The sequence below is a fragment of the Penicillium mononematosum genome (assembly GCF_028829835.1).
Source record: "Penicillium mononematosum strain IBT 11891 chromosome Unknown utg000003l:1.0-8172316.0:1.0-8177699.0, whole genome shotgun sequence".
NCBI lineage: Eukaryota > Fungi > Ascomycota > Eurotiomycetes > Eurotiales > Aspergillaceae > Penicillium > Penicillium mononematosum.
Genome location: NW_026643273.1, coordinates 6,729,145 through 6,745,305, shown reverse-complemented (window position 1 = coordinate 6,745,305; position 16,161 = coordinate 6,729,145). Strand labels below are relative to the sequence as shown.

Here is a 16,161-nt window from a genome sequence, read left to right as displayed (position 1 = left end):
ATGTCTTAAAGTACTCCCAAGTCATGATAATAATTTTTCTTCTGGTTTATTTGCTTCTATCATTGAACAAATCGCAAGAAACTACTAGCACTCGACTTAAGCTTCAATGGAGAAATATTCAAAGCTGGGTCCTGAGGATAATCCCTCTGTGGAATCCTTGCTCCACGGTAGAAATGCAACTTGTTCGGAAGATGATGGCTTAGACAGCTTCACTTTCAAGCAGCACGATGTTTCCTGGCTTAAGCGACACAAGATCTCCATCGTCTTTAATTTTCTCGTATTATTGCTGAACCTGATACTATGTTTCTTATTTTACGCCTGGCTCAACCACCAATACTCCCATTACCCACTTTTCAAAGAGAGTGAGTGCTTCGACGAGAAGGAAATCGGAATTGTATTTTACACATAACTAACACCTATCCAACAGCACCCGCTCGCGATGTTATCAGATTCGAAGGAAGGCAGCTGGATTTGCTACCTGTATATCTGCCCAATGGGACCTTGAACCCTGAAAAGCCAGGACATTTCAACGGAAAACCAACAACCGAACTCGCCGAAGATTGGAAGAGTATCATGCAACGTATGGACCTTATTGATCCTTCCATGAATATGGGAAACCTCCAGCCTCGCTGACTCTTTGTATAGACCAGAATATTCGTCTGCAAAAAGATGAACTTGGTCCATTCGCCCATGATGACAGCGTCATCCAACTTGCGGATGGATCTGGTTATTTCGCTACGTTAGCGGTGTTCCATGGACTGCATTGTGTGAAAAGATTCCATCATTACATTCATCGGGATTCTTACTATCCCAACATGACCAAGGAAGATACCGCACGCCTCTTGTACCATACTGGTGAGTGAGGCCAGAGCAATCAAAACTGACCGGTGTTCTCGTGGGTTGGTGCTTACGAATTCGAATTCAGAGCATTGTGTTGACTGGTTGAGGCAATATGTACAATGCAACGCCGACACTACGCTCATCCCCTTTTACTGGGGAGCTGGGTAAGATATTCCCACAAGCCAGCCTATGCATGCTATGCTAATGTTTGACATAAGACAAAAGCACCCTTTAGCTGTTGATAAAGCGAAACATCAGTGCGTGAAATGGGAGCCCCTGGAGCACTGGATGGCGGAACATTCTTTCGACGCCTTCGAGCAAGGTCTACTCATACATCCTCTTTACGGTAAAGATACTATTAGCTTTGACTCCAGATGTAAAGGTGCTAATTTTCTGATATAGGGGACCCTTACACTGGAGAGAAGGCGGACACAATTGGAATCGCTTTGGGCGATCATGCTCTGGAGGTCGGGCATGGGGGGCATTGAGAACTGACGGGGACGTGAGGTGGAAATTTTAATTAGAAAATTTAAGACCCATATCGTGTGAGAAATTTAAAGAATCGAGCCTTGGAAGATGCCTCGGGCTGATACTAGGTAGCGAGGATGAGTTTCCAGTCGGTCGTTAAGTTTCCGCTTTCTGCCTACTGTAAGGATCTAGAAAAGAAGACTTTTTTCTTTCTTAAAAATTTATTTTGCACTAATCCTTTTACGTTTATATATCGTGTCATCACGACATTTCTGTTCTTCGATGACCGAGTACATACTACTCCGTAGGCCGTTAACATATAACAAACCCTGCGGAGTATACCGAATCTATTCGAAGATCTCCGCATCGCATGCAAATCATTCTTGAAAAAGAAATAATGGACTGACTTGCTGTTCTTCGTATGGTACAGTGCTTATCTGCGTATGCAGTAGACAGTCACGCTAGGATAATTCGGGCATAATGCTTACATGTGAATTCAACGAATTGGAAAAGATAGGGCAATATGGAGAAGTAAGCTTACGGTATTTTTGACATCTCGCTATTAGTACGAGCATGGCCGTATCCACTTCTCTCGCGCTAAGTTTTATAAACCGTTTACAAGGATGGCCCTTTAGATCCACTACGGAGCTACTGTGTTTGGGGAGCGGGTTTACGCTTGGCCTGCACAGAGCTGATAGCCAACAAACTCTCTCTTATCAGGGCATCAATAGTGATAGTACTGACCTACACATCGTTCCTTCCCAGTACCTTACTCTGGAAAGATTCTCAGCCTGACCCAACGAAAGCGAGATAGGGCTCGTTGAGTGTACTGCAGAAGCTTTGAGCAGTGAGAATCCCCTTTGCTAAGTGTCACTATGTTTAACACTCTCCCATAAAAGCAAATTTCTGCTTTATATGCTTGCTTACTGTTGCCCTCAATATTAACTTATCCTTGGGACAGAACTTGATATAACTGCAGCGATCCGATCACCTTCTCGCGGTTATACTCCAGCCGTGCCCTGTACCATTACAGATGGACCTAACGGAGATGCCTTCTGTTTCCAAGAGCAGACCTCACTCTGTGGGCATCGTTCGTGACGAAGAATGTGTCAAAGTCGCTGATCAACTGCCTCTGTACCATTCCGACCGACGCCACAGCCGGTGCTTGAATGCGGCAATCCGAATTATAACGATTCTCCTGGCGTCTTGGGGATTTATATCTATCTGCCTCCAATTGTCTCGCCTTGTTAGACCGCCTCCACCCACACCCGACGTATACAGACCAGAGACTCTGGAACCTACTATGAACCTATGTGACTGTGGGCGCAACGTTGAGGAGGCCCTTTCTAAGCATTGTGTGTACGATTCGCTGGCTACAGCGTGGCTACCCCCTCACTGCCGCGACGACAAACTGACGGCGGAGTTTGACCAATCGGGTCCGTCACCTGATGGATCATGGCCCTACTATGCGGATGCAAATGGCACCATCCCGATTGAAAAAGCCCAAGTTGCACTTTTGGGCGATAGTGAAGGAAGCTTCTGGAGTCTGAGAGACTGGCATATTGCACACTGCATGTTCTACTGGGAAAAATATATACGAATGAGAGAAACGGGGGTAGTGATGGAACGGAGGTTCGATAGTGTCGCTCATGCGCGGCATTGCAGGCGGCTGGTCATGAACCCGACGAAGTTTCACAAGCAGCTTTTGGAGGTGCCTGTGATGATGAATTCAGGGATCAATGAAGTCGAAGGTGGGCATGAGCACGAACATCACCATGACCAAGGGCAGACCCCTGGTAGGGATTAGATACTAGAATTTCCCCATCAATTTTCCATCATTTATTTCATGGTTTCTTTTGCTGCTCTGTGTGCATTGCTACTCATGCGGATCTCGCCCGGGTTGGGGGGTACTTCTGTATATAACGCGGTCCCTTTCTCGAACCTTTTGAGCATTATGTGCATAGCTGTACGTAGCACAGGGGCCACTGCTACCAATACTTCCAAGCTTTGAACTCCAGGAATACATATGCAGACATCCATTGATGGCTTTTCCCTCAAGGGTGACTAAAATATGCAGGCCTCGCCAAAACCCGTAAACATAACTTTCACCCTGCGATTCGTCGATGTGGTCTAGACTCAGAAGAATTTCCCAAAAAAAACAAATAGTATATCGATAACAATCTTGGGGCTGAAGAGATAATGCATCTTCGGAGTTCAACAATTGATTCTTCCCAAATAGGTAATTGGGCGCGGTTGCTCCGAGTTAGCTCTAGGGGTATATCCACATGGAGATGTTCCTATCTTGGTATAAATAATTTAGTGTATGTCGTGGAATCAGCAATAGTCCTTAAACGCAACATAATTTATTGGACACTCAATATACCCAACAATACTAATGGCAACCAGCTTGTGCTGGTCATTGGAAGCCGACAATCGCTTTGGCCCTCGCGTCAGCATCGATTGTCGTGCCTTTGACTTTACGCTCTTATTTGAGGACATATTTTTCTCATCTCTGCCAGCCGCGGTTTTCTTATTGGTTTTACCCATAAGGATTTGTTTTCTCCGACACGAGACGGTCAAAATCAATTCATACAGATTAGCGGCCTGCAAACTAGTAAAAACATCCTTCCTTATACCTTCCCGACCGTTTCTAAGCTCAAGCAGTGCCTTCTAGCCGTGTTATTCGTTCTTCAAGTCCTGTTTGCGGCATTTCAAGTCCGAGAATCGTCCCTTCATACGCGGGCTTCTTTGCCTGCAGTCATACTCAATATCATAGCAACATTTGCAGCGTCATACGCCTCCTTCGTAGAGGACCAGCGATCTGTGAAACCCTCGGATATCCTAATTCTCTATTTCTCGGCGTCTAGCATTTGCAGGCTGCCTCAGCTGCGCTCACTATGGCTGATCCCATCCGTTGGAGGTTGTCGATATCTCTCGCTAGCTTGCTTCCTGTTGACGGTGGCAATTATAGCCCTTGAGTCGGTCCCAAAAACCAAGATCCTGCATTCTAACCATTGTGGTGGTACCGACGAAGGAAAGGTCGGGTTTTGGAGCCGAAGCTTCTTTACCTGGGTACTGCCATTCCTACAAACAGGGTATCGGGAAGCTCTCGAGGTTGAGGATATTCCGGAAGTTGACATGAATCTTCAAGGACAATGCTCGGGCGGCAAACTTCGAGAATCCTGGGATTCTGCAAGCACAGATGGCCATTATCGCTTAATTAAAGCCGTTTTTCGTGCATACCGATGGGCTTGTGTCTCCGCGATCCCCCCACGCCTGGCCTACGGTTGCTTCACCTTCGCACAGCCTTTTCTGATCACAGCAACTGTGAATTATATGGGAGGATCAACAGTGTCAAAGCCTAAGATTTACGGAACTGGACTCATTGGCGCGTATATTCTGGTATATGTGGGGTTGGCGGTGGGTGCTCATTCATGATTGCCAATGAAGCATGTCTCTGACGGTCGCAACAAGGTCTCTAAAGCCGTATACTGGCGTCAAACTTACCGCCTACTCACAATGATGCGGTCTGGTCTTATTTCTATGATCTATGACCAGACCATCGGCATGACTGCGGCTGATTTGACTGATTCCGCAGCTATCACGTTGATGGGCACTGATGTCGAACGGATAGTGGCTAATTTGAAGAACCTACATGAGGCATGGGCATCTATCATAGAATTGGGGATTGCGATATGGTTGTTGGAGCGCGAGATCGGGGTCGCCTGCTTTATACCCCTCGTCATCTCACTGGGTAAGAGTTTCCTCATCTAATTCTAACAGAAACATTTCAAGAGCAACAACTGAGAAGCTCCATTAGGCACCGTGTTTGCAATGGTTCCAGTGTCAAGCCGATCTGGACAGGCGCAAAAACAATGGATTGAACGAGTGCAAACGCGACTAGCAGTGACAGCAAACACGCTAGGCAACATGAAGGCTGTGCAAATGCTTGGGCTAGGCGATGTTATTTTACCGCTGGTGTCGTATCTGCGTGAAATTGAAGTGAAAACTTCAGTTACTTTCCGAAAGTTGCTGATATGGCAGGTTGCGCTCTGTAAGTACCCAGCATGGATTAGATGGCTACCAGGACATAAACTGATGTTGAATCCAGCCAACTTGCCAGTCGTCCTTGCCCCCTTTGCTACGTTTACAATTTACGCGATAATATCTGTTGTGCGACACGATGGGACAATCCTCTCAGCCCAAGCATTCACATCCCTCGCTTTGATTTCTCTTCTCACGAACCCCCTGCTCATATTTTGTCAAGCCATGCCTGCACTCTGGCAGGCTGTCGCTTGCTTTGACCGGATTGGAGCATATTGTGCGGAGGGTACCACTTTATCTGAAAAATGCGATGACGAGGTTCAGCCATTGCCGACATCTGAAAAAGTCCGTCCATTCTTGATCTCATTCCAGAATGCAGACATAGCATGGTCCTCAGAAAAAGAGTCCATGCTCTGCAATCTGAATGTTAATATTTATCCGGGCATCACGATGATAGTAGGTCCTGTTGGATGCGGGAAGTCAACTCTGATTGAGAGCATCCTCCACCAGCACATGGTTAAAAATGGTTCCCGAACAAGATCATTCTCAAGAGCGGCCTATTGCCCACAGACACCATGGATTAGGAACGTCACCATCCAGAACAACATCGTTGGATTCCTGGAATTTGACAAAACATGGTATGATACCACATGCACCATGTGTGGCCTGCAAGAGGACCTCGACGCCCTTGCAGAAGGTGACATGCATCTGGCTGGAAGCGGCGGCATCTCACTTAGTGGAGGCCAAAAGCAGCGAATTGTGAGTCATTATGCACGACATGCAACTATATTTGTACTCACTGATGAATCCTCGCTTTGGATCTGTAGGCGCTCGCCCGAGCAGTCTACTCTAGGCTTGACGTTGTCATTCTGGATAATGTGCTCAGCGGGCTAGACTCGACGAGTATTGCTCTTATCACGAACCGGCTTTTCGGCAAAGACGGCCACTTTAAAAAACTGGGGATATCAGTTATTCTCGCCATGAGTACCTGTATGTCTTGAGATGCCTTGAGGGGGAATGATGACTATTACAACGCGATCAAGGGCCAGTGCTAAGAGAACATATAGATCAGTTGCTTCCTCATGCGGATCAAATCCTGATGATGGACGAGGGAAAGATTACAGCATCGGGGTCATACAATGAGATGCTATCCAAAGAGCCAAAAATTGGCTTAGAGGTTCAGAAGTCAACATCGGATCCTCTTGAAATGGTGGAAAGGCCAAATTCTGGTCTCACCGTTGTCGAAAAAAGAGATCACACCAGCATTGCTGTGGAAACAGCCGACGATAAAAAGACCATCCGTGTTAAACCTCAAGGAAATTGGCCCGTATACACATACTACTTTCGGAGTGCAGGATACAGCATTTTGGTCTCGTTTTTGGCATTCTCTGTTATTGAGTCTTTCTGTTCCAACTTTCAAAGTCTGTTCTGGTTGATCCCTCCTCAGAAGGAAAGCTGACTTCTTTTAGCATTGTGGATTCAATGGTGGGTTGAGGCAAATGAAGAGCAACCAAATAAGCAGCTGGGCATGTATCTTGGTATTTACGGTCTGATATTTGGATTGACATTTTTGAGTCTTGTCGCTGGCTGCTGGTAGGTGCTTTCGATGCGATTTCTTTTCAGAGTTTCAGAGCTGACTGGAGCTCATAGGTTGCTCTTCGTTCGAGCCCTTAACAATACTTCGCTGAACTTGCACTCTGATCTTTTTAAAACAGCCTTTAGGTGGGCGATCATAGTCTAACTTAGATCCATATTTTGTCGTACTGATATTTCCTACCATAGGGCATCGATCAGCTTCTACCAAGGTGCAGACACCGGTTCAATAACGAATAGGTATTATTACCAACCCCTCTGCCTGTGCTATTTGCTGTTTCTAATATATCCGAAATAGATTCAGTCAAGATTTGGAACTTATTGATATGATGCTACCGATATATGCCATCAATTTCGTGAATAGTACAAAACCTTCTCCAATATACAGCCAGAGCTAACCCACTCGACAGGTTCCGTCGAGGTTTTCATCAACATTCTTATTGTCTGCGCCATGGGTAAATACCTGGCAGTCTCAATCCCATTTTTAGGGGTGGTGCTATTCTTCATTCAGTCATATTACCTACAAACGTCCCGACAGGTCCGATTGCTAGATATCGAGGCTAAGGCGCCTCTCTTCACACACTTTCTCGAGACAATCCACGGCATATCAAGTATTAAAGCCTTTAACTGGGGGCCCCAGATGCAAGAGAAAAGCCACTCCCTACTAAACCGATCGCAGCGACCAGTCTACATGCTTTACAGTATTCAGCAATGGCTGATTCTGGTTTTGGATTTGGTTGTAGGGGCCATCGCAGTCATTTTGATTGCCATGATCACATCCCTGAGAGACCAATTCAATGCAGCATCCATTGGAGTTGCACTCAACCTTCTACTGACACTAAATCAAACCTTGGCCAATGCTCTCAAGATGTGGACCATGACTGAAATCTCTATCGGGGCTGTCTCGCGCGTACAACGATTCATAGAAGATACTCCCTCGGAAGAATGCCGCGTGGTACCCCCGATTTCCCCTCAATTACCGCATCACTGGCCTTGCGGTGGTGCGGTGGAGTTCACAGACGTGACAGCTGGATACGAGTACGTATTATTGTCCCGCTTGAACAGCAGTTTCTTTTGTTCTATATATTCAAAGCTAAGTCAGACACAGCCATTCAACCACTCTGGTCCTCAAGGGTCTTACGATAACCATCAAGCCGGGTGAGAAAATTGCCGTTTGCGGACCATCCGGGAGTGGCAAGACATCATTTATCATGGCGATACTCCAGATGCTTGATATTCAGTCCGGACGCATCAGTATAGACGGCGAGGACCTTGCCGAGATTGCGAGAAACACAATCCGCTCACGCATCAACGTTGTCCCCCAAGACCCATTTTTCATGCCAGGGACCCTCCGGTTCAACCTTGATCCTCACCAGTGCGCGATCGATGCAGAACTGGTCCGTGCCGTCGAGAAGGTGGGCCTCTGGGATCAAGTCCACGCCAAAGGGGGGGTTGGATATGGAGTTCTCTGCTGCGGACTGGTCGGTTGGACAGAGGCAATTGCTTGCCTTGTCTCGGGCCCTTGTGAGGAAGAGTGCCCTGTTGATCTTGGACGAGGCCACAAGCAGGTAATGATATGTCCGGACATTGTTCTATCGACTTATGAAACTTTTTGCGATGAAAGCTAATAATTTTCTTGTGTTAGCGTCGATTGGGAAACGGAGGCGATTATGCAGGATATTATCGAGAAGGAATTTCCCGAGCAAACTATTATCGCAGTGGTGCACCGGTTTCGTTATATTAATTGGTTCGACCGGGTTATGTTGCTCAAACACGGGGAACTTGTGGAGTGCAATAGTGCCGAAGCTCTGCTGCAGAGGGATTCGGACTTGCGAAAGCTATATTTGGATTTCCAGCAGCCGTCCACTAGTGGAGATCTCTAGTTGAAAAGTGGAGACTTTGTATTTACCAATGGTGGTCATCTGTTCACATCTCCCGAGGCTAGGATAACACCACCAGGAACGGGCCCGACGCAGAGTCCGATGTTTGTTGACGTAAGAATGGGGCCTAGAATCTTGTCACGTTTGGAGCAAAGCGAGACGTCCGCTGCAACGGCGTAGGCAGATATGCCTCCAATCTATGTCCGGTTCCAAGATTTGATTGAGTTTAAAAAGAGGGGAACCTTGGAACCTGTTACCCCACACATCCACCATGTGGGGATACCGCAGTCGATAGTAGCAGTATGGCATGTTCCAAGGTTACTACTCCACCTACTTGGCATCCATCTACATGGTAGTACTTCCGAGGTCCCCCGAAAGTAGCCCAGCCTTGGAAGGGATCTTAGAAACATCCCCCGATGTGAAAGATCTGGAGGGCGATATCGGGTTGTCTATAAAAGACACCCATTATCCTTCCACCTAAGCAACCATCCTCATCATATCATCATCAATGAATATGTACATATCCTTGGCTTGTGGGCTCCAGTTATATTTCCTTTCGCAACACCGATTATCTCCGCATAACCCCTCTTCCCGACATCCAAGTTTGCAACCTTGGAGGATTCTGTGTATAAAAGGAGCTCAGCGGACCCTTAAGGATTAGTTTCACGATTTGCTTTGTGAATACCATTTTACTCCCTTTATTTCTACTTTATTCCCTTTTTCTACCATATTCGCAACACGGTTTTAAATAAATCACAGAGATCTGAAATATGACAGTGGAAAATAATCACCTCACGAAATGCCAGGTGCCTCGGAGCATTCTACAATGTACGTCGTTCTACATTAATTCCGCCAGCAGAGTCCTACACAGTGTCTTATTAGTAGCAAATTCACCCAGATCTTCCAATCGCTGGCAGCAAAGTAGTCGATGCCACTCAACACGGTCAATCGCATTACGGACGCACTGCACGGTTAACAATTCAACTTCCGTCGGGACTACTTACAAGTTATTTTCTAAAGGTAGGGAAACAGAGCACCATACAATGACCCTAGCGACAAACTATTGCCCAAGAACAAACTGTTGTGACAGGCATTCATCCCGATGCCTTGTTTGTCAGGCTTCACATGTTTGCTAGCTAGTAGTATATTAGCTAGTCTCGCACTGTCAGAGAATTTAACCTTCTTCTCTCCCTCTCTCCCTCTGGCTTGCTGCCAGATCATAAACCGCTAACCAACTCAGTAGATCCTAGACGGAGAACTCGGAATGATCACCTGCCGAGGCGAGTATGAGTCCCTCAAGTCAATTTACTCGGTGTGCGCACATGCCCCAGCACCACTTGGATGGGGCAGCTATACCGAGGACAATATCGACTATTCTTATCTCCTCGTTGAGTTCCTGGCCATCCAGAAGCAGGTAGGTGTCTAATTGTCCCGAATACTTTTTTCCCCTATTAAACGATCTTCCTCTCTAGCCTGCGGATGCAAAGAACCTTGCCGCTTCCCTAGCAGAGCTGCATCTGAAGTCTCAATCCCCAACCGGCAAATTTGGGTTCCATGTGCCCACCTGTCATACTCGCAATGTTCAGGCTGTAGATCTTTGGACGGACTCATGGTGTGAACTCTTCTCCAGTCATTTTTCGCGCATTATCTCCCATGCCAAGACCGCTTTCATGTGGCCTGAATTTGATCATCTTGGAAGACTAGTTCTTTCCAAGGTCGTCCCTGCTCTTCTTTTGCCATTGCAGACGGATGGGCGTTCCATTAAACCGTGTCTTGTCCATGGGGATTGCTGGGATGGAAATACCGCGACTGGAGAAGACGGTCGTGCTTTCTTTTTTGATGTTGCCTCTTTTTATGCACACAATGAATACGATCTAGGTAACTGGAGGGCTCCCAGACACGCTGTTAGTGATCCGGCGTATACGGATGCCTACAAAGCATTGGTTCCCGTATCTGAACCAGGTGAGTACTTTACCGTAAGTATATACTACAAGAAGGGGGCAAAAATTATTAACACAGTATTTGTTTTAATCTCTCAAGTCGAGGATTGGAATAGCAGAAACCTGCTTTACTCCTTGACATGGAACATATGTAATGCATTGTTTGTGCCTCACTCCACGCAAAAACCACAGTAAGGCTATCTTCGCAGTATCAGGACTTTTGTTAGCAACAGATTGGCTAATTTCAATGTTATTTTAATAGGGTGTTCAAAGACATGATAGTCCTCTGCGAGAGGGTTTGTCCGGATGATCTTGATAATCTGCTCTCTGCCCAGGACAAGGCGAAAGGGATCATCACTGATCCCCCGATGTTTATCACGAGGACTGAACCATTCTATACTGAAACTGAGAATGAGGTCCCAAATAGCTAACCAACCCTGAAAGTTAAGCTACCTTTTTTGGACCCATCAACATTGCCGTGGGGTGTGAATTCAAGACCTCGCTTGACAACGACAAGTTCATTTAGTTTGACAAAGATAATCTCAACCGTGCGTCCAATATCCAGTAGCATCTGATCCGTGGGAATCACCCAGTCATTAGGAATAAAGAAATGTCTTATGACAGGCTCCTCCGTCTTTTCTAGATTGATGGAGCACACCCAGCGGTCAGTGTCGAGGTGGACTAAACGTTCATCAAGCGCCCCAATAAGGGCTTCAACTCTTGAGGACATGGTACCAAAGCTGTGTACAGGGGATTGCATCGTCCTATCTGAACTGAAGTCTCTAAAATCCCATACATATATCTGTGGCTGAGAGGACTGAGTAGGCGAGGTGTCTTTCGTTATTGTCGCGAAGCAATGGGGATGATGGAGAGGAGTCACACGATCGATCACCGTCGAGGGGTCGAGTAGATGATCCGGAGAAACAGTGTTGAGGCATTCCAGAGAGATCCAGTTGTACGCCATTGCTCCAGTGGGCGTTACAAGGAGTAGATTATCGGGATGTGCGGCACTCTGAACCCAATATCTTTTGCCTTTGACTTTATTGCAAATTAGAGGACCCTTATCCCTAGAGTCAGTCAGATCCCAAAGAGTATCCTCTGATTTGGTGGTTACAAGAAGCCGGGATTTCTTGCTACAGACAAGCAGTTGCTGTATACTTGTTCCAACGTGTAAATCCAGAAAAGGATCCTGGATATCCCACCCCGATCGTGGTCGTCGCGTAAGTCTCCTGCTCACTACGTGACCGGCGCAGACTGCGCAGGCGAGAATGCCCTCGTCGAAGTGGAGGAACTTGATAAAAATTCCAGGAGTTTGTACAAACAGTTGCTGGCTCCGGAGCTCAGAGGCAAAGTCGTAGACATGCACGGATCCATCCATCTTTCCACAGAAATCAATTGAGGCAGACGGGACGCAGACAATGGACGTGATGCTTACGGCTTCCCGAATCTGGTAGTCTATCTCTTGAGGGTTAGTTGAGACGGACACCGTGTCACTGTTTATATCGTCGAGATCTTGTCTCTGCAACACTGCGGGGTCCCAGATCCGGCATTGGCGGGTCCGAACGTCGAGGAGTCGACTGCTGTCTGAAGTGAAGGCGAGGGCTTCGGATCCGAACGGGTCCCCATTGAACTTTAGCTGATATATCATTTTGAGTATCTCCATATCGTAGAGCCGAATCGTGCCCCGTGAGTCGGCAGTTGCTAATGTGCGGCCGTCTGGGGAGCACGCCAGCGCCTGAGCATTCACCCCCCGTAGAACGCCTCGAACGCTACCGGACAAGGTATCATACACCACAGCATCTCCATCTGAGTAGGCCGCAACGAGGACACTCGCGTCGATAGCGGGGCTGAAGGCGACAGTCCAAACTGTTGTGCTTCCGTTGCTTCTTTTCAGCGGCTCATATAGAGACCCGGACTCCTTTTTGTATATATCGTGGATTCGTTCTAGTTCAAAATCCCACAAAATAAGGTACTCCCCTTTATACATGATTGCCAGGAGCTTTTGCTGAGGACAGAACTCTGCGCCCAGAGGTTGTCTGAACTGGATATCACGATTCTCAAAATCATGTGTCCAATTGATCGGCTCGTCCGGTGTGATCCCACCGTTTTGGATATCCCAGCAAACCAGCTGATTGTTCCTCAATGCACCAAGCAGAAAGCAGTCGTTTTCTGTAAATGTCAGGGCAATGCACATCGCTGAGATTGGGAGCGTGCAAATCTTGGACCAGGAGTCCAGATTCCACACAGACACCGACTTTATACCGGCCGACGCGAGGTAGTTTCCGCTCTCCCCGAATGCCAATTTCAATACCGCCCCTTGTTGGTAGAAAGTATTGCATTCCTGACATGTGGTAATATCGTAAACTATGATTTGCCCCTCCGCCATGCCCGTGGCCATGTACTTATTTGATACCGCCACGCTCATCAGCCGCGCCGATTTGGGATATGAGATGGTGGACATGCAGTCATCCCAAGTATGCAAATACAAACCATGCACAGATAATCCCCTAGGCGACGAACCAAATAGTCGCCGCACAGTCGAATCGCGGGGACAAAACGGGGGGACGAGGTGGTGGATTGACAATGGGTAGAGAGAAAATTGGTGACCGAACAATATCATTTCCCCACTCTTGGATGAGCCTAAGATTTTTCTTCAGACCCATTGGAGATATATGCAGCGAGCGCCGTGTCAACATATTGTCGATGGCCTTTCCGGCATGAAACACCAACTGCAACTCTCCATGCCTGGCAAGATATTCAATCCAGCTCAGAATATTGGGTGACATGAGAAATTTCGCCAAGGCCACGAAAATATCCTCGTCCGTCGACCTGGCCAGAGTTAAATGTTTGAACACAAACTTGCATGCATAATCTGCGAACGGGGACTTCTTGGCTTCTGTGGAGAGGCTCAGCGTTTTTGAACGAGGGACTTTCATCTCGGTGCTGGAGAGATACTGGAGACACGCCAGAGTAAGTCGCCTGTGCGCACTTGACTTGTCAATTTCAAACTCCGCGACAATATTCTGACGTAGAAGAAAGTCCCGCGCAGTCAAATGAATTAACCGGACCATTTTCTGGCTATCAACGTAGGCGATGTTGCGACAACATGTGTTGATGGAGCGCTCAAAATCGTGGATGCTGTCATTGATGTCAAGCTCGATGGCCTGATGTATTTCATCTATCAACAGTGGCCGAAACGAGCATGCTGTCCAGGTAAGGAAGGTCTTCGCCAAATCTTTCCCGAACCGAGCGTCGGCCATATCCATGAGAATTTTGATGTAAAGATTATCCATGCTGTCGGAACTGCTCGCTAGGACTTTACGGATATCAGCGGATGTATTTGCCTGCTGGAGTTCCTTCAGCACTAGGTCAACCCAGAGGAAGCAACCGTTAGACATGTCGCCAATGTCATCCACCATAGCCTTTTTTTCTTTCATCATCGTTCCTTGAAGGCAGTGAATTATTATGGGCGTGCAGGAGAAGCGATATATCCTTCTTTGTGTCACGCTCTCCGATCACCTCCGACACGAACTCAATTGCCTGATTGGTGAAACCCATGGATGGCATCGGATATCGAGAAGTCACCAAGATCGACAATGGCCAGAGCTTTTGGACCTTTGCCAAGAAAGATAGGAGTTCGGAGCCTGCTTTGCACTCATCCAGAGCGTCGATGACCCAATATTGCTGCTTCATGTGAGGAACTTTGAGCAGACCGCGCAGATAAAGTGTCTGCCAAACAGGATTATGGTCCACCTTGTTGATCATTGCATCCTGCCAGGTCGCCGCGACATCTAGTACGGCCGACAGAATGTCGGCGTGTAATTGGGCCATCTGCCAAGCCAAAGACCTTAAGAAAGAATTTATGGTGACTTTTGATTTGTCCTCTTGCTTGAAGAAGAAAAAACAGCAATCTTGGCCCAAGCTCCGCAGACGGTTAATGATGTGACTGGTCAAAACGCTTTTCCCTGCACCCGGCCGTCCTCGCAGCCAGAGTACTTGGGAATAGGAAGAACCCAGCCATCGCTCGAATGAGGGTTTGCGTAAGAACCAATCACACGAGCCTGGAACCCGAGTGTCATCTTTGCTTATCAAATCTCCTTCTGGGGCTTCGGAGAAACCGAGGAATGTATTCAAGGCCTCTAACCGGTCCCCTTTTACCCGCTGGCCCTGAGATATTTGGGAGTCCCTTTTGCTCTCGATGTATGCTGCGAGCGAGTTCCGAACTGCGAGATAGGAGGGATCACTGGTAGAAGCAAAACGGGCGACATCTCGGTGATTCGCGTTGAGATACATCTTTCTTTCGTTGACGTAGTTCATTACGCCGAGTTTTTGTCTACAATAAGCCCTCGTCCAAAGACGTAGCTCATCGGCTTGTTTTCGTAAAATGAGAAGAGTTGCAGATTACCACAAAGGTGAGGAAATTTTTCGTTGATCGATTCTAGTGCCGGCGATCCCGGAAAGAGGTCCTGTACGAATGGCCGGGTCCCTGAAACCACCTGTAAGATTCGCCTCAGGGTCTGCGCAAGATCGGATCCTTGATGCGGTGTCGCGAGGAAAAAGATGGCACAGATTCTGCGAACAAGCGGCTTCATTTCCTCACTATCATGGGCAAAAATGAATGCCTTCTTGATGACCAGTCCACTCATGCTGTGGCCAACCAAGATCAATGGTGTCTGAATAATATCGAGCGGTTAGATAATTAAATCTGTGGCTTCAAAATGCGTCCAAATATACCTACCTTACTATCTCTTGGGATGACTGGTGAATCATGTATAGAGTACACCAGGGATCGTGCAAAGTCCGGGATATTGAGAACCGATGCCTGCGAAATGGCAGATGCATAGCCAAATGTATGGATACGAACATCCTGGAAAGCTTGATCCTTGGGGAGCCATTCTTGAGGCCAGAACAACGATGGATCTCCGTCCTTGGTCCATGTGCTTTGGGAGCCCCCATTGACTCCATGGACAAATATCAAGTCGGCCACTATGTCATCAGGAGGGTTGTACAGTGTGGTGAGACCGATTGGACCCTTAGCACCAGCCTCTTGGTGAGACCAATCCGTAATGGTATCTCTGCGGGTGAGGGTCCGAGTGATAAGCGTCTTGGTAGTGGCGCTAGACGCGAAGGATTTGCGTCTTTCTCCATATTCTGATTCCATGTCATTCAATTGCTACTTGTGGGTGACGGTGTTCGAGATAGGGGGCTGGATGTTTTGTTTTCCCTGTGAGCATAATTGGAAACAGGAGGATTTCTCCGACGCCAGTAATTCCGAGTCTCCTATGATTGTGACATTCGTCTCTTATTTTTCTCCTGCACAAAACCCATTCAAGGCAAGCTTAATATCCTGCTCCTCATCCTGAGCATATCATTTGACGCCACGAATCTGCCACGTC

General features: G+C 47.3%; 6 protein-coding genes across 6 annotated transcripts; 4 read left to right on the top strand and 2 right to left on the bottom strand.

Moving 5' to 3' along the window:
* Positions 1-106: 106 nt before the first annotated feature.
* Positions 107-1,328, top strand: N7519_007588 (oxidase ustYa family protein; the record flags this gene model as incomplete). The annotated part of the gene is made up of 6 exons (XM_057294364.1): positions 107-362; positions 428-580; positions 646-855; positions 926-1,004; positions 1,059-1,186; positions 1,243-1,328. 6 exons carry the CDS (start codon positions 107-109, stop codon positions 1,326-1,328), a joined length of 912 nt encoding a protein of 303 aa, XP_057149175.1.
* Positions 1,329-2,356: 1,028 nt separating this feature from the next.
* On the top strand, positions 2,357-3,115 carry N7519_007587 (uncharacterized protein; the record flags this gene model as incomplete). The annotated part of the gene is made up of 1 exon (XM_057294363.1): positions 2,357-3,115. The coding sequence occupies one exon, from the start codon at positions 2,357-2,359 to the stop codon at positions 3,113-3,115; it is 759 nt and encodes a 252-aa protein (XP_057149174.1).
* Positions 3,116-4,827: 1,712 nt separating this feature from the next.
* Positions 4,828-8,828, top strand: N7519_007586 (ABC transporter transmembrane domain type 1; the record flags this gene model as incomplete). Its single annotated transcript, XM_057294362.1, has 13 exons — positions 4,828-5,062; positions 5,129-5,362; positions 5,420-6,111; positions 6,180-6,342; positions 6,396-6,773; positions 6,822-6,945; positions 7,003-7,074; positions 7,135-7,185; positions 7,244-7,308; positions 7,356-7,983; positions 8,054-8,396; positions 8,440-8,513; positions 8,591-8,828. 13 exons carry the CDS (start codon positions 4,828-4,830, stop codon positions 8,826-8,828), a joined length of 3,297 nt encoding a protein of 1,098 aa, XP_057149173.1.
* Positions 8,829-10,125: 1,297 nt separating this feature from the next.
* Positions 10,126-10,801, top strand: N7519_007585 (uncharacterized protein; the record flags this gene model as incomplete). Its single annotated transcript, XM_057294361.1, has 2 exons — positions 10,126-10,239; positions 10,298-10,801. Coding segments are annotated over 2 exons (618 nt in total), but the record flags the coding sequence as incomplete, so codon positions are not given.
* A 391-nt stretch (positions 10,802-11,192) lies between these two features.
* On the bottom strand, positions 11,193-13,226 carry N7519_007584 (WD40 repeat domain-containing protein; the record flags this gene model as incomplete). Its single annotated transcript, XM_057294360.1, has 1 exon — positions 11,193-13,226. The coding sequence occupies one exon, from the start codon at positions 13,224-13,226 to the stop codon at positions 11,193-11,195; it is 2,034 nt and encodes a 677-aa protein (XP_057149171.1).
* A 46-nt stretch (positions 13,227-13,272) lies between these two features.
* On the bottom strand, positions 13,273-15,926 carry N7519_007583 (uncharacterized protein; the record flags this gene model as incomplete). The annotated part of the gene is made up of 4 exons (XM_057294359.1): positions 13,273-14,210; positions 14,272-15,058; positions 15,103-15,438; positions 15,504-15,926. 4 exons carry the CDS (start codon positions 15,924-15,926, stop codon positions 13,273-13,275), a joined length of 2,484 nt encoding a protein of 827 aa, XP_057149170.1.
* Between the last annotated feature and the right edge of the window lie 235 nt (positions 15,927-16,161).